This window comes from Chiloscyllium plagiosum, unplaced genomic scaffold (assembly GCF_037043375.1).
Source record: "Chiloscyllium plagiosum isolate Xiang-an unplaced genomic scaffold, Cpla_swu_hap1 HiC_scaffold_46, whole genome shotgun sequence".
Lineage (NCBI taxonomy): Eukaryota > Metazoa > Chordata > Chondrichthyes > Orectolobiformes > Hemiscylliidae > Chiloscyllium > Chiloscyllium plagiosum.
The window spans coordinates 8,700,951-8,723,250 of NW_028270184.1; the positions used below are offsets into that span (position 1 = coordinate 8,700,951).

The window sequence follows — 22,300 nt, forward strand, 5'->3', positions numbered from 1 at the left end:
GAACGGTGTGTGAAAACATTTCTGGGGTAGCATAAAGAAAAGGAAATCTGGAACTGGAATTTGTATTCAATTAGCCATGACCTTGAATAATGAGCAGTAGTATCACTATGGTGGAGATGGAGGCCATTTGGCACTTTCGGAGGATTGTTAAGAGTGAACTCACATCACTCTGGGGTCTGAAGCCACATGTAGGAGAGGCCTATGACTTAGTGTTAATCCGGGAACCTGCATTCAAATCCTGCCATGGCTGATGGTGGAATGTGAATTCAATGAAAATCTGGAATTAAGAGTCTTATGTTGACTAATTGTCAGGGAAAAATCCATCTGATTCAGTAACGTCCTTCAGGGAAGGAAACTGCCATCTTTACCTGGTCTGGGCCTACATGTGAATCGAGCAACATGGCTGACTCTGAACTGGCGTCTGGGCAATTCGGGATGGGGCAATCAATGCTGCTGAGCCCTCACCCCACACAAAAAAAAATTTGAAGAAATCCCGACTTCTGGATGGCAGATTTTTCTTCCCTAAAGGGGTGCGGGCAGGACTTTATTGGTGATTTGGCTGAGTTACGGCCTGAGATTCGACCCTACCAAAGAGCACTGTCCTAAACATGGCGCGCTTTCTCTTTCAGAACACCGACGACATTCTGGTAGCTTCCGCGGAGTGCCCCAGCGATGATGAAGACCTGGAGGAGTGTGAGCCCAGCACGGGTGAGTTGAGGAACTCGGGCCGCTCTCGCCTTGAGGGGTGGGTTTTTGTTTTTCTCTCGACCGTGCACACCCCCCCCCCACCCCGCAAACCACCGCCAATCCTTCCCATTTCGAGTCATGCAACAGCGATCGCACTCCGACCAGGCTGCATGCGTAGCCTCAGCTTGAACCCTTTTGAGACTGCACCCCTGTTCGCTGCATTCAAGATGGCCACAGGGAGAGGTCGCGAATGCTCTCCCGGGCGAGACTGAATCGCGAGCCCATCCCTGAACGACCACGGACTCCTCTCCGCCAGATAGCCTGATCCCAAAGCAGAGGGAGGCCTAGCTAGGAAGGGAGACTTAGGAGAAAGTGAGGACTGCAGATGCTGAAGATCAGAGTTAAAAATGTGTTGCTGGAAAAGCGCAGCAGATCAGGCAGGAGAATCGACGTTTCGGGCATGAGCCTGAAGAAGGGCTCATGCCCGAAAAGTCGATTCTCCTGCTCCTTGGATGCTGCCTGACCTGCTGCGCTTTTCCAGCAACACATTTTCAGGAAGAGACTTAGCTAGGAAGGGAGGCCTAGCCAGGAAGAGAGGCCGAGCCAGGATTTCAGTCAGCAGTAGGGAGTAACTATGCCGACTCCTTCACCATCATATTCCCAAAGCTGGGGGAGGGGTTGGTGAACTCCCCCTCCCCCAACTGATCTCCAGTTGGGATTCCAAGCAGGAATACTGGGATCGCGAGCTTTATGAGGTAATGCTTCAATAGCATCGAGCCATGCCTCAACCCTGCTGGCCCTCAATCAGTAACCCCCTCGCCCATCTCCCTTCACCCCAATGCCTCCCCCGCTTTCTCTGATCCCACCTTCCCGCCTCATGATACCTCCTCCACCCCAATCAGTTGGTCCTCAGACCCATCCCAATCCCAGTTCCTTGACAGGACTACAACCCCGAACACTGCCATCTCCAGTCTCTCTTTGACGCCAGCTTGCCCTCAGCACTGACTCTCCTGATCCCAGCTCTTGAAGGTCCAACCGCTCCCGCCACTTCTCCCCTATTCGTCACTTTTCAAATGCACCCTGACCACATATTGCTCCGACAGTGCGGCACTCCCTCAGCACTAACCCTCCGACAGTGCGGCACTCCCTCAGCACTGACCCTCCGACAGTGCGGCACTCCCTCAGCACTGACCCTCCGACAGTGCGGCACTCCCTCAGTACTGACCCTCCGACAGTGCGGCACTCCCTCAGCACTGACCCTCCGACAGTGCGGCACTCCCTCAGCACTGACCCTCCGACAGTGCGGCACTCCCTCAGCACTGACCCTCCGACAGCGCGGCACTCCCTCAGCACTGACCCTCTGACAGTGCAGCACTCCCTCAGTACTGACCCCCGACGGTGCGGCGCTTCTTCAGTACTGACCCTCTGACAGTGCGGCACTCCCTCAGCACTGAACCTCGACGGTGCGGCGCTCCCTCAGCACTGACCATCCGACAGTGCGGCGCTCCTTCAGTACTGACCCTCTGACAGTGCGGCACTCCCTCAGCACTGACCCTCCGACAGTGCGGCGCTCCCTCAGTACTGACCCTCTGACAGTGCAGCACTCCCTATTTACTGACCCTCCGACAGTGCGGCGCTCCCTCAGTACTGACCCTCCGACAGTGTGGCGCTCCCTCAGCACTGACCCTCTGACTGTGCAGCACTCCCTCAGTACTGACCCACCAACAGTGCGGCGCTCCCTCAGTACTGACCCTCTGACAGTGCAGCACTCCCCCTATTTACTGACCCTCCGACAGTGCGGCGCTCCCTCAGTACTGACCCTCTGACAGTGTGGCACTCCCTCAGTACTGACCCTATGACTGTGCAGCACACCCTCAGCATTGACCCTCCGACAGTGCAGCACTACCTCAGTACTGACCCTCTGACAGTGCGGCACTCCCTCAGAACTGACCCTCCGACAATGTGGCACTCCCTCAGCACTGACCCTCCGACAGTGCGGCGCTCCCTCAGCATTGACCCTCTGACAGTGCAGCACTACCTCAGTACTGACCCTCCAACAGTGCAGCACTCCCTCAGTACTGACCCTCTGACAGTGCAGCACTCCCTATTTACTGACCCTCTGACAGTGCAGCACACCCTCAGTACTGACCCACCAACAGTGCAGCACTCCCTCAGTACTGACCCTCTGACAGTGCAGCACTCCCTATTTACTGACCCTCTGACAGTGCGGCGCTCCCTCAGTACTGACCCTCTGACAGTGCAGCACTCCCATTTACTGACCCTCCAACAGTGCGGCGCTCCCTCAGCATTGACCCTCTGACAGTGCAGCACTACCTCAGTACTGACCCTCCAACAGTGCGGCACTCCCTCAGCACTGACCCTCCGACAATGTGGCACTCCCTCAGAACTGACCCTCCGACAATGTGGCACTCCCTCAGCACTGACCCTCCGACAGTGCGGCGCTCCCTCAGCATTGACCCTCTGACAGTGCAGCACTACCTCAGTACTGACCCTCCAACAGTGCAGCACTCCCTCAGTACTGACCCTCTGACAGTGCAGCACTCCCTATTTACTGACCCTCTGACAGTGCAGCACACCCTCAGTACTGACCCACCAACAGTGCAGCACTCCCTCAGTACTGACCCTCTGACAGTGCAGCACTCCCTATTTACTGACCCTCTGACAGTGCGGCGCTCCCTCAGTACTGACCCTCTGACAGTGCAGCACTCCCATTTACTGACCCTCCAACAGTGCGTCGCTCCCTCAGCATTGACCCTCTGACAGTGCAGCACTACCTCAGTACTGACCCTCCAACAGTGCGGCACTCCCTCAGCACTGACCCTCGACGGTGCGGCGCTCCCTCAGCACTGACCATCCGACAGTGCGGCGCTCCTTCAGTACTGACCCTCCGACAGTGCGGCACTCCCTCAGCACTGACCCTCCGACAGTGCGGCGCTCCCTCAGTACTGACCCTCTGACAGTGCAGCACTCCCCCTATTTACTGACCCTCCAACAGTGCGGCGCTCCCTCAGTACTGACCCTCTGACAGTGTGGCACTCCCTCAGTACTGACCCTATGACTGTGCAGCACACCCTCAGCATTGACCCTCCGACAGTGCAGCACTACCTCAGTACTGACCCTCTGACAGTGCGGCACACCCTCAGAACTGACCCTCCGACAATGTGGCACTCCCTCAGCACTGACCCTCCGACAGTGCGGCGCTCCCTCAGCATTGACCCTCTGACAGTGCAGCACTACCTCAGTACTGACCCTCCAACAGTGCAGCACTCCCTCAGTACTGACCCTCTGACAGTGCAGCACTCCCTATTTACTGACCCTCTGACAGTGCAGCACACCCTCAGTACTGACCCACCAACAGTGCAGCACTCCCTCAGTACTGACCCTCTGACAGTGCAGCACTCCCTATTTACTGACCCTCTGACAGTGCGGCGCTCCCTCAGTACTGACCCTCTGGCAGTGCAGCACTCCCCCTATTTACTGACCCTCCGACAGTGCGGCGCTCCCTCAGCATTGACCCTCTGACAGTGCAGCACTACCTCAGTACTGACCCTCCAACAGTGCAGCACTCCCTCAGTACTGACCCTCTGACAGTGCAGCACTCCCTATTTACTGACCCTCTGACTGTGCGGCGCTCCCTCAGTACTGACCCTCTGACAGTGCAGCACTCCCCCTATTTACTGACCCTCCGACAGTGTGGCACTCCCTCAGTACTGACCCTATGACTGTGCAGCACACCCTCAGCATTGACCCTCCGTCAGTGCATCACTACCTCAGAAATGACCCTCCGACAATGTGGCACTCCCTCAGCACTGACCCTCCGACAGTGCGGCGCTCCCTCAGCATTGACCCTCTGACAGTGCAGCACTACCTCAGTACTGACCGTCCAACAGTGCAGCACTCCCTCAGTACTGACCCTCCGACAGTGCGGCACTCCCTCATTACTGACCCTCTGACAGTGCAGCACACCCTCAGTACTGACCCTCTGACAGTGCGGCGCTCCCTCAGTACTGACCCACTGACAGTGCAGCACTCCCCCTATTTACTGACCCTCCGACAGTGCGGCGCTCCCTCAGTACTGACCCTCTGACAGTGCAGCACTCCCTATTTACTGACCCTCCGACAGTGCGACGCTCCCTCAGTACTGACCCTCCGACAGTGTGGCGCTCCCTCAGCACTGACCCTCTGACTGTGCAGCACACCCTCAGTACTGACCCTCTGACAGTGCAGCACTCCCTCAGTACTGACCCTCTGACAGTGCAGCACTCCCTCAGCACTGACCCTCCGACAGTGCGGCGCTCCCTCAGCACTGACCATCCGACAGTGTGGCACTCCCTCAGTACTGACCCTATGACTGTGCAGCACACCCTCAGTGCTGACCCTCCGACAGTGCGGAGCTCCCTCAGTACTGACCCTCCGACAGTGCGGAGCTCCCTCAGTACTGACCCTCCAATAGTGCGGCGCTTCCTCAGTACTGACCCTCTGACAGTGCGGCGCTCCCTCAGCACTGACCCTCCGACAGTGCGGCGCTCCCTCAGCACTGACCCTCTGACAGTGTGGCACTCCCTCAGCACTGACCCTCTGACAGTGCAGCACTCCCTCAGCACTGACCCTCCGACAGTGAGGCACTCCCTCAGCACTGACCCTCCAACAGTGCGGAGCTCCCTCAGTACTGACCTTCCGACAGTGCAGCACTCCCTCAGTACTGACCCTCTGCCAGTGCAGCACTCCCTCAGCACTGACCCTCCGACAGTGCAGCACTCCCTCAGTACTGACCCTCTGACAGTGCAGCACTCCCTCAGTACTGACCGTCTAACAGTGCAGTACTCCCTCAGCACTGACCCTCTGACAGTGTGGCGCTCCCTCAGTGTTGACCCTCCAACAGTGCGGCGCTTCCTCAGCACTGACCCTCCGACAGTGCAGCACTCCCTCAGCACTGACCCTCTGACAGTGTGGCGCTCCCTCAGTGTTGACCCTCCAACAGTGCGGCGCTTCCTCAGCACTGACCCTCCGACAGTGCAGCGCTCCCTCAGCACTGACCCTCCGACAGTGCGGCGCTCCCTCAGTACTGACCCTCCAATAGTGCGGCGCTTCCTCAGTACTGACCGTCTGACAGTGCAGCACTCCATCAGTACTGGCCCTCCGACAGTGTGGCGCTCCCTCAGTACTGACCCTCCGACAGTGCGGAGCTCCCTCAGTACTGACCCTCCGACAGTGCGGAGCTCCCTCAGTACTGACCCTCCGACAGTGCGGCACTCCCTCAGCACTGACCCTCTGACAGTGCAGCACTCCATCAGTACTGACATGCTGACAGTGCGGCACTCCCTCAGTACTGACCCTCTGACAGTGTGGCACTCCCTCAGCACTGACTCTCTGACAGTGCAGCACTCCCTCAGCACTGACTCTCTGATAGTGCGGCGCGCCCTCAGCACTGTACTGGAGAGTCCATGTTGCTGGTGACAGGACTGATTTCTGGCCTCCCAGGGTTAGTTTGATGTTCGGGTTGAGGAGGAATAAAAGGTGATCTCGTTGCCATGTGGGAGAGTTTAGCATAATGGCTGCTGGCAGCCTAAGGGTGGGACGGAGCATCGTGCCATTGGGCAATCATCTTTGCAGTGACTGGTTCAAATCCTATCACGGCAACAGGCCGTATTTAAATTCAGTTGTCGAAACGGTTGTGTGAAGGTAGTTTCAGCGAGGGTGAATATGGCGATTGTCGTCAAAAACCTATCCTGGCTTCTTCCAGGAAGGACGGCCTTACCTGGTGTGGGCCTGCGCACAACTCCAGACCCCACAGCTGACTCCCCTCCTCCACCTCTAACCCCTGCAATGGGCCAAGCAAGACACTCGGAACTAGGGGCTATCAGGGATGGGGGGGGAGGGCGACCTACACCCCCCCTCCACCATCCCGGATGAGTGTGGAACCAGGAGGCCTCACAGACTCTGACCAAGCCAGGCCTCCTCTAACCAAGATGAGGAGAATTGTTCTTCACTTGGAGGCTGGGTGGGATTTGCTAGGCCCCTCGCTCATCCCGTCTGCTCTCGATGGAGGTCTCTCGATTAGATCAGTCAAACCCCAGAATGAAATCTGGCCTGATAGATCGGATGCTTTTTAAAAATTTAATGAGGTGATCATTTATTGAAATTAAATAGAATATAGCGAGAAAAAAAACCAGCAAAACTCACTTTTAACCTCTTCCTCAAAACCACCTTCATTGCTCAGTCCATTGAGTGTAGGGGTTGGGACGTCATGTTGGGGTTATACAGGACATTGGTGAGGCCTCGTCTGGAGCACTGTGTCCAGTTCTGGTCACCCTGTTACAGGAGGGATATTATTAAACTGGAGAGGGGTCAGAAGAGATTTACCAGGATGTTATCAGGGCTTTGAGTTATAAGGAGAGGCTGGATAGAACATAGATTATTACAGCGCAGTACAGACCCTTCAGCCCTCGATGTTGCGCCGACCTGTCATACTAATCTGAAGCCCATCTAACCTACACTATTCCATATACGTCCATATGCTTGTCCAATGACAACTTAAATGTACTTAAAGTTGGCGAATCTACTACCGTTGCAGGCAAAGCATTCCATACCCTTACTACTCTCTGAGTAAAGAAACTACCTCTGACATCTGTCCTATATCTATCACCCCTCAATTTAAAGCTATGCCCCCTCGTGCTCGCCGTCCCCATACTTGGAAAAAGGCTCTCCCTGTCCACCCTATCTAACAAGATAATCAGAGGATATGTCTCTATTAAGTCACCTCTCAACCTTCTTCTCTCTAACGAGAACAGCCTCAAGGCCCTCAGCCTTTCCTCGTAAGTTCTTCCCTCCATACCCAGGCAACATCCTGGTAAATCTCCTCTGCACCCTTTCCAAAGCTTCTTATAATGCGGTGACCAGACCTGTACGCAATACTCCAAGTGCGGCCGCACCAGAGTTTTGTACAGCTGTAGCATAACCTCATGGTTCCGGAACTTGATCCCTCTATTAATAAATGCTAAAACACTGTATGCTGCCTTAACAACACTGTCAACCTGGGTGGCAACTTTCAAGGATCTGTGTACCTGGACACCGAGATCTCTCTGCTCACCTACACTACCAAGAATCTTACCATTAGCCCAGTACTTTGCATTCCGGTTACTCCGACCAAAGTGAATCACCTCACACTTGTCCACATTAAACTCCATTTGCCACCTCTCAGTCCAGCTCTGCAGCTTATCTATGTCTCTCTGTAACCTACTGCATCCTTCGTCACTATCCACAACTCAACCGACCTTAGTGTCGTCCACAAATTTACTAACCCACCCTTCTACGCCCTCATCCAGGTCATTTATAAAAATGACGAACAGCAGTGGACCCAACACCGACCCTTGTGGTACACCACTGGTAACTGGACTCCAGGATGAACATTTCCCATCAACCACCACCCTCGGTCTTCTTTCAGCAAGCCAATTACTGATCCTAACTGCTATATCTCCCACAATCCCATTCCTCCGCATTTTGTACAATAGCCTACTGTGGGGAACCTTATCGAACGCCTTGCTGAAATCCATATACACCACAACAACCAGTTTATCCTCATCTACCTGTTTGGTCACCTTCTCAAAGAACTCAATAAGGTTTGTGAGGCAAGACCTACCCTTCACAAAACTGTGCTGACTATCCCTAATCAAATTATTCTTTTCTAGATGACTATAAATCCTATCTCTTATGACATTTTCGAACACTTTACCAACAACTGAAGTGATGCTGACTGGTCTATAATTACCAGGGTTGTCTCTACTCCCCTTCTTGAACAGGGGAACCACATTTGCTATCTTCCAGTCTTCTGGCACTATTCCTGTAGATAATAACGATTTAAAGATCAATGCCAAAGGCTCGGCAATCTCTTCCCTGGCTCCCAGAGGATCCTAGGATAAATCCCATCCGGCCCATGGGACTTATCTATTTTCACACTCTGTAGGATTTCGAATACCTCTTCCTTGTGAACCTCAATCCCACCTAGTCTAGTAACTTGTATCTCAGTATTCTCTTCGACAACATAGGTGCAGACTTGTTTCACTGGAGTGTAGGAGGTTGAGGGGGGTGCTTATTGAGGGTGCTATATTAGTGCAGGTTGGACTTATTATTCAGTAAAAGGTGTCAGAGAGCTGAATCCCACCTGGAAGCAGCTGAGATGGATTCTGAAGTGGGTTATAAAGCTTTCAGGATCCTCTTCATCTCTGGACTGAATTGTGAAGCAGAGTAAATTACAGCTCGCAATCACACTGTAAACTTTATCACATTGAAGCTCACAGTAAGTTAGACAGCTGCACCATAAAAACTGCTACTGCATCTTCAGCATTGGATCTGTTTGCTGGGACCAAGTGTGAGTGTGTGTAAGTGTGTAAAAATGGCTGTGTGTGACATCGTGACTGAGTGTGAGAGTCTGTGTGTCCATGAATGTTTGTGAGACTGAGAGTGAGAAGGAGACTATGTATGAGTATGCCTCTGTGGGTGAGAGTGTGGGTGTGCGCGAGTGTGGGTGTATGCGAGTGTGTGTTTGTGTGAGAGAGTATGCGTGTGTGTAAGAGTATGCGTGTGTATGTGAGAGTATGCGTGTGTGTGAGTATGCGTGTGCGTGAGTATGCGTGTGTGAATATGCGTGTGTGTGAGAGTATGTGTGTGTATGCGTGTGTGTGTATGCGTGAGAGAGTATGCGCGTGTGTGTATATGAGTATGCGCGTGTGTATGAGTATGCGCGTGAGAGTATGCGTGTGTGTGAGAGTATGCATGTGTGTGAGCATGCGTGTGTGTATGCGTGTATGTGAGTATGCCTTTGTGTGTGAGTATGCATGTGCGTGTATGAGTATGCATGTGCGTGTATGAGTATGCATGTGTGTGTGAGTATGCGTGTGTGTATGCATGTGTGTGAGTATGCGTGTGTGCATGCGTGTGCGTGAGTATGCGTGTGCATGAGTATGCGTGTGTGTGCATGCATGCGTGCGTGAGTATGCGTGTGTGTGTGTGTGCATGCGTGTGTGCGTGAGTATGCGTGTGTGCATGAGTATGCGTGTGTGTGTATGCATGTGTGCGTGAGTATGCGTGTGTGAGTATGCGTGTGAGTATGCGTGTGTGAGTATGCCTGTGTGTGTATGCATGTGTGTGAGTATGCATGTGCGTGTATGTGAGTATGCATGTGTGTGAGTATGCGTGTGCATGCGTGTGCGTGTGTGCATGCGTATGCGTGTGTATGCATGTGTGCGTGAGTATGCGTGTGTGAGTATGCGTGTGTGTGCATGCGTGTGCATGAGTATGCGTGTGTGTATGCATGTGTGCGTGAGTATACGTGTGTATGCGTGTGAGTATGCGTGTGTTTGTGAGTATGCGTGTGTGTGTGTATGCGTGTGTGAGTATGCGTGTGTGTATGTGTGAGTATGCGTGTGTGCGTGAGTATAAATATGCGAGTGTGAGAGTATGCTTGTGTGAGTGTGTGTGTGTATGCGTGTGTGTGAGTATGCGTGTGTGTGAGTATGCGTGTGTGCGTGAGTATGCATGTGTGCGTGTGTGAGTATGTGTGTGTATGTGTGTGTGAGTATGCGTGTGTGAATATGCGTGTGAGTATGCATGTGTGCGAGTATGCGTGTGTATGCGTGAGTATGCGTGTGAGTATGCGTGTGTGAGTATGCGTGCGTGTGAGTATGCGTGTGTGTATGCGTGTGTGAGTATGCGTGTGTGAGTATGCAAGTGTGTGAGTATGCGTGAGTGTGTGTGCATGAGTATGCGTGTGTGTGAGTATGCGTGTGTGTATGCGTGTGTGCGTGAGTATGCGTGTGTGAGTATGCATGTATGTGTGTGTGAGTATGTGTGTGTGTGAGCATGCTTGTGTGAGTATGCGTGTGTGCGTGAGTATGCGTGTGCATGAGTATGCGTGCGTATGCGTGTGAGTATGCGAGTGTGTGTGAGTATGCGTGTGTGTGTGAGTATGCGTGTGTATGCGTGAATATGCATTTGTGTGAGTATGCGTGTGTGTATGCGTGTGTGAGAGAGTATGCGTGTGTGTGAGTATGTGTGTGTGAGAGTACGTGTGTTTGTGAGTATGCGTGTGTGCGTAGGTATGCGTGTGAGTATGCCTGTGTGTGTGAGTATGCGTGTGTGTGAGTATGCGTGTGTGTGTGTGTATGTATCTGTACAAGTCCATGTGTAAGTGAGAGTGTGTGTCAGCATGTCTGGGTGAGAGTGTGACTGTGTGTCTGTAAATGAGTCTGTGTGGGTATGTATGTGTGTGTGTGTGTTTGAGAGTCTGAGTTTAAGTGAGTGTGTAAATTAGTACATCTGTGTATGTGAGAGCTGTCTGTGTGTCTGCATGAGTGTGAATGAGTGTGTGTATGTGTGAGAGTGCAACTGAGTGTATGCGTGTGTATGGAAATATTTATGTCAGTATATGAGGGTCGATGTCAGTGAACATGTCTTGGAGTGTGCGTGTGAATGTGGAAGTGCATGTATATGGCAATATGTGTCTGTGTGTTTGTGAGTGTGAGTGTACAAAATTTTGTGTGAATGTGTTGCGTGTGTAAGATCATAAGATGTGGAAGCATGAACAGGCCATTCAGCCCATCAACTCAGCTCCACGAATCAGTGATTATAGCTGATCTGCTCATCCTCCACTGCACTATTCTGCCTTTTACCAATAACTCTCAAGACCCTTACTGTTTAAACTCATGTCTCAGCCATGAATCGAGTTAATAACCCAACGTCAACAGCTCTCTGCAGTAAATGTTCCCAAAGAATCACTCTCCTCTGAGAGCAGAAATTCCTCATCATCTCTGTCTCAAATGGGAGACCCATTACTCTGATATTACACTCCTATCACCTGGGCTCTTCCACACAGGGAAACAACCTCTTCACATCAACCCTGTTACAGTGAGGGGTGTGGGGTGTATCAGAGAGTGTTACAGTGAGGGGTGTGGGGTATATCAGAGAGTGTAACAGTGAGGGGTGTGGGGTATATCAGGGAGTGTTACAGTGAGGGGTGTGGGGTATATCAGGGAGTGTTACAGTGAGGGGTGTGGGGTATATCAGGGAGTGTTACAGTGAGGGGTGTGGAGTGTATCAGAGAGTGTTACAGTGAGGGGTGTGGGGTATATCAGGGAGTGTTACAGTGAGGGGTGTGGGGTATATCAGAGAGTGTTACAGTGAGGGGTGTGGGGTGTATCAGAGAGTGTTACGGTGAGGGGTGTGGGGTGTATCAGAGAGTGTTACAGTGAGGGGTGTGGGGTGTATCAGAGAGTGTTACGGTGAGGGGTGTGGGGTGTATCAGAGAGTGTTACGGTGAGGGGTGTGGGGTGTATCAGAGAGTGTTACGGTGAGGGGTGTGGGGTGTATCAGAGAGTGTTACAGTGAGGGGTGTGGGGTGTATCAGAGAGTGTTACAGTGAGGGGTGTGGGGTATATCGGAGAGTGTTACGGTGAGGGGTGTGGGGTGTATCAGAGAGTGTTACAGTGAGGGGTGTGGGGTGTATCAGAGAGTGTTACAGTGAGGGCTGTGGGCTATATCAGCGAGTGTTACAGTGAGGGCTGTGGGCTATATCAGAGAGTGTTACAGTGAGGGCTGTGGGCTATATCAGAGCGTGTTACAGTGAGGGCTGTGGGCTATATCAGAGAGTGTTACAGTGAGGGGTGTGGGCTATATCAGGGAGTGTTACAGTGAGGGCTGTGGGCTATATCAGAGAGTGTTACAGTGAGGGCTGTGGGCTATATCAGAGAGTGTTACAGTGAGGGGTGTGGGGTATATCAGAGAGTGTTACAGTGAGGGGTGTGGGGTATAGACAATAGGTGCAGGAGTAGGCCATTCTGCCCTTCGAGCCTGCACCGCCATTCAATATGGTCATGGCTGATCATTCCTAATCAGTATCCTCTTCCTGCCTTATCTCCATAACCCTTGATTCCACTATTTTGACAGCTCTATCCAACTCTTTCTTAAATGAATCCAGAGACTGGGCCTCCACTGCCCTCTGAGGCAGAGCATTCCACACAGCCACCACTCTCTGGGTGAAGAAGTTTCTCCTCATCTCTGTCCTAAATGGTCTACCCCGTATTTTTAAGCTGCGTCCTCTGGTTCGGCACTCACCCATCAGCGGAAACATGTTTCCTGCCTTCAGAGTGTCCAATCCTATAATAATCTTATACGTCTCAATCAGATCCCCTCTCAGTCTTCTAAACTCAAGGGTATACAAGCCCAGTCGCTCCAGTCTTTCAGCGTAAGGTAGTCCCGCCATTCCAGGAATTGACCTCGTGAACCTACGCTGCACTCCTTCAATAGCCAGAATGTCTTTCCTCAAATTTGGAGACCAGAACTGCACACAATACTCCAGGTGTGGTCTCACCACGGTCCTGTACAGCTGCAGAAGCACCTCTTTGCTTCTATACTCAATCCCTCTTGTTATGAAGGCCAGCATGCTATTAGCCTTCTTCACTACCTGCTGTACCTGCATGCTTGCCTTCATTGACTGGTGTACAAGAACACCCAGATCTCTCTGTACTGCCCCTTTACCTAAATTGATTCCATTGAGGTAGTAATCTGCCTTCCTGTTCTTGCCACCAAAGTGGATAACCATACATTTATCCACATTAAACTGCATCTGCCATGCATCTGACCACTCACCTAACCTGTCCAGGTCACCCTGTAATCTCCTAACATCCTCATCACATTTCACCGCCACCCAGCTTTGTATCATCAGCAAATTTGCTAATATTATTACTGATACCATCTTCTATATCATTAACATATATTGTAAAAAGCTGCGGTCCCAGCACGGATCCCTGCGGTACCCCACTGGTCAATGCCTGCCATTCCGAAAGGGAGCCGTTTATCACTACCCTTTGTTCCCTATCAGCCAACCAATTTTCAATCGAATCTAGTACTTTGCCCCCAATACCATGCACCCTAATTTTACTCACTAACCTCCTGTGTGGGACTTTATCAAAAGCTTTCTGAAAGTCCAGGTACAATCATCTACTGGATCTCCCTTGTCCATCTTCAGAGTTACATCCTCAAAAAATTCAAGAAGATTAGTCAAGCATGATTTCCCCTTCATAAATCCATGCTGACTCTGTCCTATCCTGTTACTACTATCCAGATGTGCCGTAATTTCATCCTTTATAATAGACTCCAGCATCTTTCCCACCACTGAGGTCAGACTAACTGGTCTATAATTTCCTGCTTTCTCTCTCCCACCTTTCTTAAAAAGTGGTATAACATTAGCCACCCTCCAATCCTCAGGAACCGACCCTAAATCTATCGAACTCTGGAAAATAATCACCAACGCATCCACGATTTCCCGAGCCACCTCCTTCAGTACCCTGGGATGTAGATCATCAGGCCCCGGAGACTTATCAACCTTCAGACCTAACAGTCTCTCCATCACCAAATCCTGGCAAATATAAATTCCCTTAAGTTCAGGTCCTTCAGCCACTGTTACCTCAGGGAGATTGCTTGTGTCTTCCCCAGTGAACACAGATCTGAAGTACCCATTTAATTCTTCTGCCATTTCTTTGTTCCCCGTAATATATTCCCCTGTTTCTGTCTTCAAGGGCCCAATTTTAGTCCTAACCATTTTTTTGCCTTGCACATACTTAAAAAAGCTTTTACTGACCTCCTTTATATTATTGGCCAGTTTACCTTCGTACCTCATTTTTCCTCTGCGTATTTCCTTCTTAGTAATCCTCTGTTGCTCTTTAAGCTTTCCAGTCCTCAGTATGACAATGAGGGGTATATCTGAATGTTACTGTGTGGACTGTGGGGTATATCAGAGAATGTTACACTGAGGGATGTTGGGGTGATCAAAGAGTGTTACAGTGAGGGGTGTGGGGTATATCAGAGAGTGTTACAGTGATGGGTGTGGGGTCTATCAGAGAGTGTTACAGCGAGGGGTGTGGGATATATAAGAGTGTTACAGTGAGGGATGTGGGGTATATCAGAGAGTGTTACAGTGTGGGGTATATCAGAGAGTGTTACAGTGAGGGGTGTGGGGTATATCAGAGTACGTTACAGTGAGGGGTGTGGGGTATATCAGAGTATGTTACAGTGAGGGGTGTGGGGTATATCAGAGAGTGTTACAGTGAGGGGTATATCAGAGAGTGTTACAGTGTGGGGTATATCAGAGAGTGTTACAGTGAGGGGTATATCAGAGAGTGTTACAGTGAGGGGTGTGGGGTATATCAGAGAGTGTTACAGTGAGGGGTGTGGGGTATATCAGAGTATGTTACAGTGAAGGGTGTGTGGTATATCAGAGAGTGTTATAGTGAGGGGTGAGGGGTATATCAGAGACGGTTAGAGTGAGGGGTGTGGGGTATATCAGAGTGTTACAGTGTGGGGTGTGTGATATATCAGAGCGTGTTACAGTGAGGGGTGTGGGGTATATCAGAGAGTGTTACAGTGACGGCTGTGGATTCTATCAAAGAGTATGACAATGAGGGGTATATCTGAATGTTACTGTGTGGTCTGTGGGGTATATCAGAGAATGTTACACTGAGGGATGTTGGGGTGATCAGAGAGTGTTACAGTGAGGGGTGTGGGGTACATCTGAGAGATTTATAGTGAGGGGTTGGATTATATCAGAGACTATTACATTGAAGGGTGTGAGATATATCAGAGAGTGTTACAGTGAGTGGTGTGGGGTACATCAGAGAGTGTTACAGTGATGGGTGTGGGGTATATCAGAGAGTGTTACAGTGATGGGTGTGGGGTATATCGGGGAGTGTTACAGCGAGGGGTGTGAGATATATCAGAGAGTGTTACAGTGAGGGGTGTGGGGTATATCAGAGAGTGTTACAGCGAGGGGTGTGAGATATATCAGAGAGTGTTATAGTGAGGGGTGTGGGGTATATCAGAGAGTGTTACAGTGAGGGGTGTGGGGTATATCAGGGAGTGTTACAGTGAGGGGTGTGGGGGATATCAGAGAGTGTTACAGTGAGGGGTGTGAGATATATCAGAGAGTGTTATAGTGAGGGGTGTGGGGTATATCAGAGAGTGTTACAGTGAGGGGTGTGGGGTATATCAGGGAGTGTTACAGCGAGGGGTGTGAGATATATCAGAGAGTGTTATAGTGAGGGGTGTGGGGTATATCAGAGAGTGTTACAGTGAGGGGTGTGGGGTATATCAGGGAGTGTTACAGTGAGGGGTGTGGGGGATATCAGAGAGTGTTACAGTGGGGGATGGGGGGTATATCAGAGTGTTACAGTGTGGGGTGTATCAGAGAGTGTTACAGTGAGGGGTGTGAGATATATCAGGAAGTATTACATAGAAAAGTACAGCACAGAACAGGCCCTTTGGCCCACAATGTTGTGCCGAGATTTAATCCTCATGTCAAATATAGTTACTTAACCTGCGCACCCCTCAACTCACTGCTCGCCATGTGCATGTCCAGCAGTAGCTTAAATGTCCCCAATGACTTTGATTCCACCACCACCGCTGACAACACATTCCATCCATTCACAACTCTCTGCGTAAAGAACCTACCCCTGACGTCTCTTTATACCTTCAAACTATGACTTCTCGTATCCTTCAACCCTGCCCTGGGGAAAAGTCTCTGGCTATTGACTCTATCTTTTCCTCTCATTATTTTGTACACCTCGATCAGGTCTCCTTTCTTCCTCCTCCTCTCCAGAGAGATAAGTCCAAGCTTATTCAACCTTTCTTCATAAGGCAAACTCTCCAGTCCAGGCAGCATCCTGGTAAACCTTATTTGCACCCTCTCCAAAGCCTCTGTATCTTTCTTATAGGAGGGCAACCAGAACTGGACACAATATTCCAAGTGTGGTCTCACGAGGGACATGTAGAGGTGCAGCAAAACCTCATGGCTCTTAAACTCGATATACCGGTTAATGAAAGCCAAAACACCATATGCTTTCTTAACAACCCTATCCACGTGGGTGGCAACTTTGAGGGATCTATGTACTTGCACATCCAGATCCCTCTGTTTCTCCTTCTCAACTTCTCCCCTCAGCTGGGGCATGGTGACTCTTAAGTTTAGCCACTACCAGTCACATCTCTGTCTGTCTCTCTCTACTGAGAGTGCAATCCTATGGTCTGCTGAGACTCTCTGCACCTATAATTTCTGTGCTTCCCTCCACTTTACCTGACGAAGGAACAGCTCTCCAAAAGATTGCGATTTCACACATTGAGAGGTGTGGAATATATTAGTGTGTTATAGAGAGGCGTGTGGGTTATATCAGAGTGTGTTACAGTGAGGGGGTGTGGATTATATCACAGTGAAGGGTGTATCAGAGTGTTACAGTGAGGGCTGTGGATTATATCACAGTATTACAGTGAGGGGGGTGGGGTATATCAGAGTGTGTTACAGTGAGGGCTGTGGATTATATCACAGTGAAGGGTGTATCAGAGTGTTACAGTGAGGGCTGTGGATTATATCACAGTATTACAGTGAGGGGGGTGGGGTATATCAGAGTGTGTTACAGTGAGGGCTGTGGATTATATCACAGTATTACAGTGAGAGGTGTGAGGTATATCAGGAACCGTTACAGTAAGGGATGTGGGGTATATCAGAGAATGTTACACTGAGGGATGTCGTGGAGATCAGGGAGTGTTACAGTGAGGTATATCAGAGTGTGTTACAGTGAGAGGTGTGGGGTATATCAGAGTGTGTTATAGTGAGGGGTGTGGAGTATATCAAAGTATAACAGTGAGGGGTGTGGGGTATATCAGAGAATGTTACACTGAGGGACGTCGTGGAGATCAGGGAGTGTTACAGTGAGGTATATCAGAGTGTGTTACAGTGAGAGGTGTGGGGTATATCAGAGTGTGTTATAGTGAGGGGTGTGGAGTATATCAAAGTATAACAGTGAGGGGTGTGGGGTATATCAGTGTGTTACAATGAGAGGTGTAGGGTATATCAGAGTGTGTTACAGTGAGGGGTGTGGAGTATTTTAACGCGTTACAGTGACGTGTCTGAATTATATCAGAGACAATTCGAGTGTGGGGTGTGGTTTATATCACTTTCAGGGAGGGGTGTGGAATACATTTGAGACTGTTTATTGTGAGGGGTGTGGGATATATCAGAGTGCTACAGTGAGTGGTTTAGGGTATGTCAGTGTTACATTTAGGAGTGTGGGTTATATCAGAGAACGTTAGTGAGGGGTGTGGGATATATCAGAGTTACAGTGAGGGGTGTGGATTATGTCAGAGTATTACATTAAGGGGTGTGAGGATACCATAGGGTGATACAGTGAAGGGTGTGGGGTATGTCAGGTGCTACAGTGAAGAGTATCAGGTACAACAGAGAGTTACATTGAGGGGTGTGGTGCATATTACAGAATGTTACAGTGAGGGGTGTGGGATATATCAGAGAAAGTTACAGTGAGGGGTGTGGATTATGTCAGATTTTTCTATTGAGGGGTGTGAAATATACGAGAGCGTTACAGTGAAGGGTGTGGGTTATATCAGAGTGTTACACCGATGGGTGTGGGGTAGATCAGAGACATTTACAGTGTGGGGTGTAACAGGTCTTTACTTTATCTTTTTGTTTGTAAGCAGTGACTCTGCCAGTATTATAAGATTTGCAATCAACAGAGGGATGCAGAGTGAGGTGCAGAGATTTACACTGAAGTGTATGCGTTACAGTATATCATAATCCCTGTCACTGGAGTGTGGAATATTTTAGTGTTACAGTCAGCAATATGCAGTGTATTACACAGATCAAGTGTAATGTCTGTTATCTATCTTGGTGTTGGTGCGTATGTTGTTGGGTGTATCAGAGAGTGCCACAGCTATAAGTGTGCAATATATCACAGTATTCCAGTGAGATGTGTATGTTATTAGAGTGTGTTACAATCAGGGATATGCAGAATATCACAGAGATTTAGTATGATGACATTTGTGGTACGTGTGTTCCAGTGAGCGTAGTTAGCCATATCAGAGAATTTTACAGAGGGGTGTGGGGTATATCAGTGCTACAGTGAAGGATGGGCAGTGATATGAGTGTTACAGTGAAGCATTCAGAGCATATTAATGTTATAGTGAGGGGGTGTGAGATATACCAGGAAGTGTAAGGAGGGTGTAGGTGAAATCAGAGTTTGATAGTGAAGGGTGTGACATATATCGGTTTATTAGAGTGAGTGGTATATCAAGAGTTAACAAAGCAGGCTGTGGGATGTGTCAGTGTTATATTGAGGAGTACTGGGTATATCAGAGTGTAGGAGTAATGTCTATCAGAATGTGATACTGTCAGGTGCATGGGGTATCAGATTTACACTGAAGTGTATGGGTGTAACAGGTCTTTACTTTATCTTTTTGTTTGTAAGCAGTGACTGCCAGTATTATAAGATTTGCAATCTCGTTTCAATTATATACCCTTCCTTAGTTAAGTAACAGTGACTGAGTAATTGTGTTCCATTTTGAAAAGCTTGCTTCCTGGGTTATTGGAGATGCAGGATTAAAATTCTTGTCTCTGAAGAAATGCTTCACTTGTTTGCCAGGAATCTATGTTTATTGAGTATAGGAACCAGCTTGTCTCATTGGCTTTCCCCCATCAGGGTCAATTCGTGGTTGCGCCATTTTGGATTCCTTCCAATCATGCTTAACAAGGGTAGGTAGCATCTGAGATCCTAGAGATATAAAGGTGGAGGAAGTGGAGGTAAAGAAATAGAATGAGTGTGAATTTAGAGATGAAGGGGTATTAGGACTGAAGGAGAGATTATTAGGTTGGAGATGTGATGTACAGAGAATGAGGAATTGGAGTTGGAGGGAGAGATTGAAAGATTGGAGATGGAGAAATGATGAGGTATTGCAGATGTTGAGATTGACAATAAGGAATCTGAAAGCCAGAGGGAGGGGTTGATGGGAGAACCAACTGAGTGGGGATTGAAAATGGAGAGACAAAGACTGGAGAGTTAGCAACAGAGGGATGCAGAGTGAGAAATTTGATGCATAAGGTATGTTAGGGTTCAACAGTGAGGAGAAAGTGAGGACTGCAGATGCTGGAGATCAGAGCTGAAAATGTGTTGCTGGAAAAGCGCAGCAGGTCAGGCAGCATCCAGGGAACAGGAGAATCGACGTTTCGGGCATAAGCCTTCGGGTATATCCTTCCTGAAGATGGGCTTATGCCCGAAATGTCGATTCTCCTGTTCCCTGAATGCTGCCTGACCTGCTGCGCTTTTCCAGCAACACATTTTCAGCTTCAACAGTGAGGTGTGTGGGACATATCAAAGTGATACAGTAAGGACTGTGGGGTGTTATCAGAGAGTGCTACAGTGAGGTGTGGGATATATCAGAGTGCATAGAGATAGAAAGAGTGAAGGATATAGGTGTTGGACAAAACAGAACGTGGGATCAGAGATGAAGAAACAGAGAAAGGCTGAAGACAGAGAAAGGAATTGGACAGAGAGATACCAGATGAAAATACAGATCAGAGATACAGGATGTGGATAGATACTCAGACTTATGAAATAGTAATGTGATTGATCCAGTGGGGGAATTGGAGATAAAGAGAAAGACCAAGTAATAATTTTACGATGGAATTGAGGAAAGTGAGAGAAATTAAGATACAGCAATTGAGAAATGGTAAAACAGAGTGAGTGAAGAATTTGAGATGTCCGGCATGGAAACAGACTCTTTGGTCCAACTCGTCCATGCCAACCAGATATCTTAATCTAGTCCCACTTGCCAGCATTTGGCCTCTAAACTCTCCCTATTCATGTATCCATTGAGGCACAGAGTAACTGATCGTAGATTTGCAGGTAAGCTAGAGAGTGGACATTTTGGATATGTTATGAGAGTGAGTAATTGGAGGTGTAGTGTAGAGTATGAATGACTGAAGATGAAGAGAGTGAAAGAGTGAGGACGGGTAGACAGGATGATGGATCGGACACAATGAAGAACTGGAGATGTGGATAGAGTGAGAAACTGGAAGCGTGATCAAGAGCGAATGACTTGGAAAGCTAAACAAAGAGTTTGGAGAAAGTGCAATTGAGTGAGTGCAGAAGAGAGACAGAAGGATTGCAGATGGAAAGATAGAGGGAGAGATTTGAGATGGCATAATTGAGAGAGTGGAGATTGTCATAAATTCCTGATTCTATTTTTCAATCACTCCATTATAGATGGGTAGACAGATAGTAAGGGATTGGAGAATGGAGAAATGGATAGTGGAAGATTGGAGATAGACAGAATGAGGGATTGAAAATGGAGAGATAGACAAGTGAGTGACAGGAAATGGACAAAGTGAGAGATTAGAGGGATGAAAAGCAGAATTGGGAAATTGAGATGGAAATAGCATTATAGATGAAGGAATAGATAAATGTAAGGTATTGGTGATAGAGGAAGAAAGTGTGAAGGATTGAAGATGGAGAGATAGAACTAAGGAATTGGTGATGACAAAATAGAATGGGGAACTAGTTATGGCAAATTGGAGAGAGATGGATTGCAGGTGCAGAGCTGAAGTGAGTAAGGCATAAAGGAGACAGAATAGGCAGAGAAAGGATTTGGAAATGGACAAGTAGACAGGATGAGGAACTAGAGAAACTGTGATGGATACAGTAAGGAATTGAAGATGTAGTGATACAGTCAAGGACTGTAAATGGAGAAACAGATGAACTGAGAGATTGTAGTTTGAAGATAAGAAATGAACATAGATGGGAATTAGATGGACAAAGAGAAGAACTGGAGCTGGATGGACAGATTGAAGCATTAGTGACAGTTGGTGAGAAGGATTTGGAGATGGACAGATCAAAGGCATTGAAGATGGACAGACTGACAAACAGGCATTTGGAGACAGAAGACAGACAGTGAAGTATTGAAGATGAACAAAGTAAATGAGGAATTGGAGGGATACAAAATGTGAGGGATTTGAGACACAGAGGCAGAGTGAAGGACAGTAAATCGGAAGATTTTCAGAATGAGATTGGAGTTGGAGGGAAAGACAGGAGAGATTGGATATATTGGTAGTGTGTGAGGAATTTGAGGTGAGGTGATAAAATACCATGAGGAAATAGGGATATTATGATTGATAATAATGAATTGGGGATATATAGATAGTGAGCAAAGACATTAAAGACAAAGAGAAAGAAAGACAGACCAAAAAGCTAGACAGCAGGATAAATAGCACCCTTGGAGATCATCCATATTTAAGTGGAATGTCAACTTTGTAGATAGAGGGGCTGGAGAGTAACTGAGGGATGAAGTAGAAATGCAAATTATTCTTGGAAAAGGACCTGTTAAGTGTGAATGATAAATCTGAGCAAGCAATTGGAAATGTGGAGATAGAGAGACTGAGAAACTAGAGCCAGAGAGATAGACAGAATGACAGACTGGCAATGGAATGGTAGTCAGAACGAGTGACTGGAGATGTAGAGATAAGTGGACCAAGACATTGTAGAGATGGACTGCTAATAAGAGCAATTCACCAACGTTAAACACAATGTGGCACTGGCAACAGAGACAGACAGGCAGAGGGATGGCAGATTGAGGAATTATCATGTGGAATGAGACAGATATAGACCGAATAAAGCACTGGAGGTAGAATGGCAGAGAGTGAGGCATTGGAAACAACAACGCAAGTTACTGGAAAAGCTCAGCAGGTCTGGCAACATCTGTGAAATCA

General features: G+C 48.8%; 1 protein-coding gene across 1 annotated transcript in view; it reads left to right on the top strand.

Moving 5' to 3' along the window:
* Positions 1 to 22,300, top strand: part of LOC122543998 (neurexin-1-like) — a 1,169,973-nt gene that overhangs the window by 1,140,353 nt on the left and 7,320 nt on the right. The window contains exon 18 of the mRNA XM_087983596.1: positions 630 to 708. Within this exon, the coding sequence (XP_087839722.1) occupies positions 630 to 708 (79 nt within the window). The remainder of the gene's footprint in view (positions 1 to 629; positions 709 to 22,300) is intronic.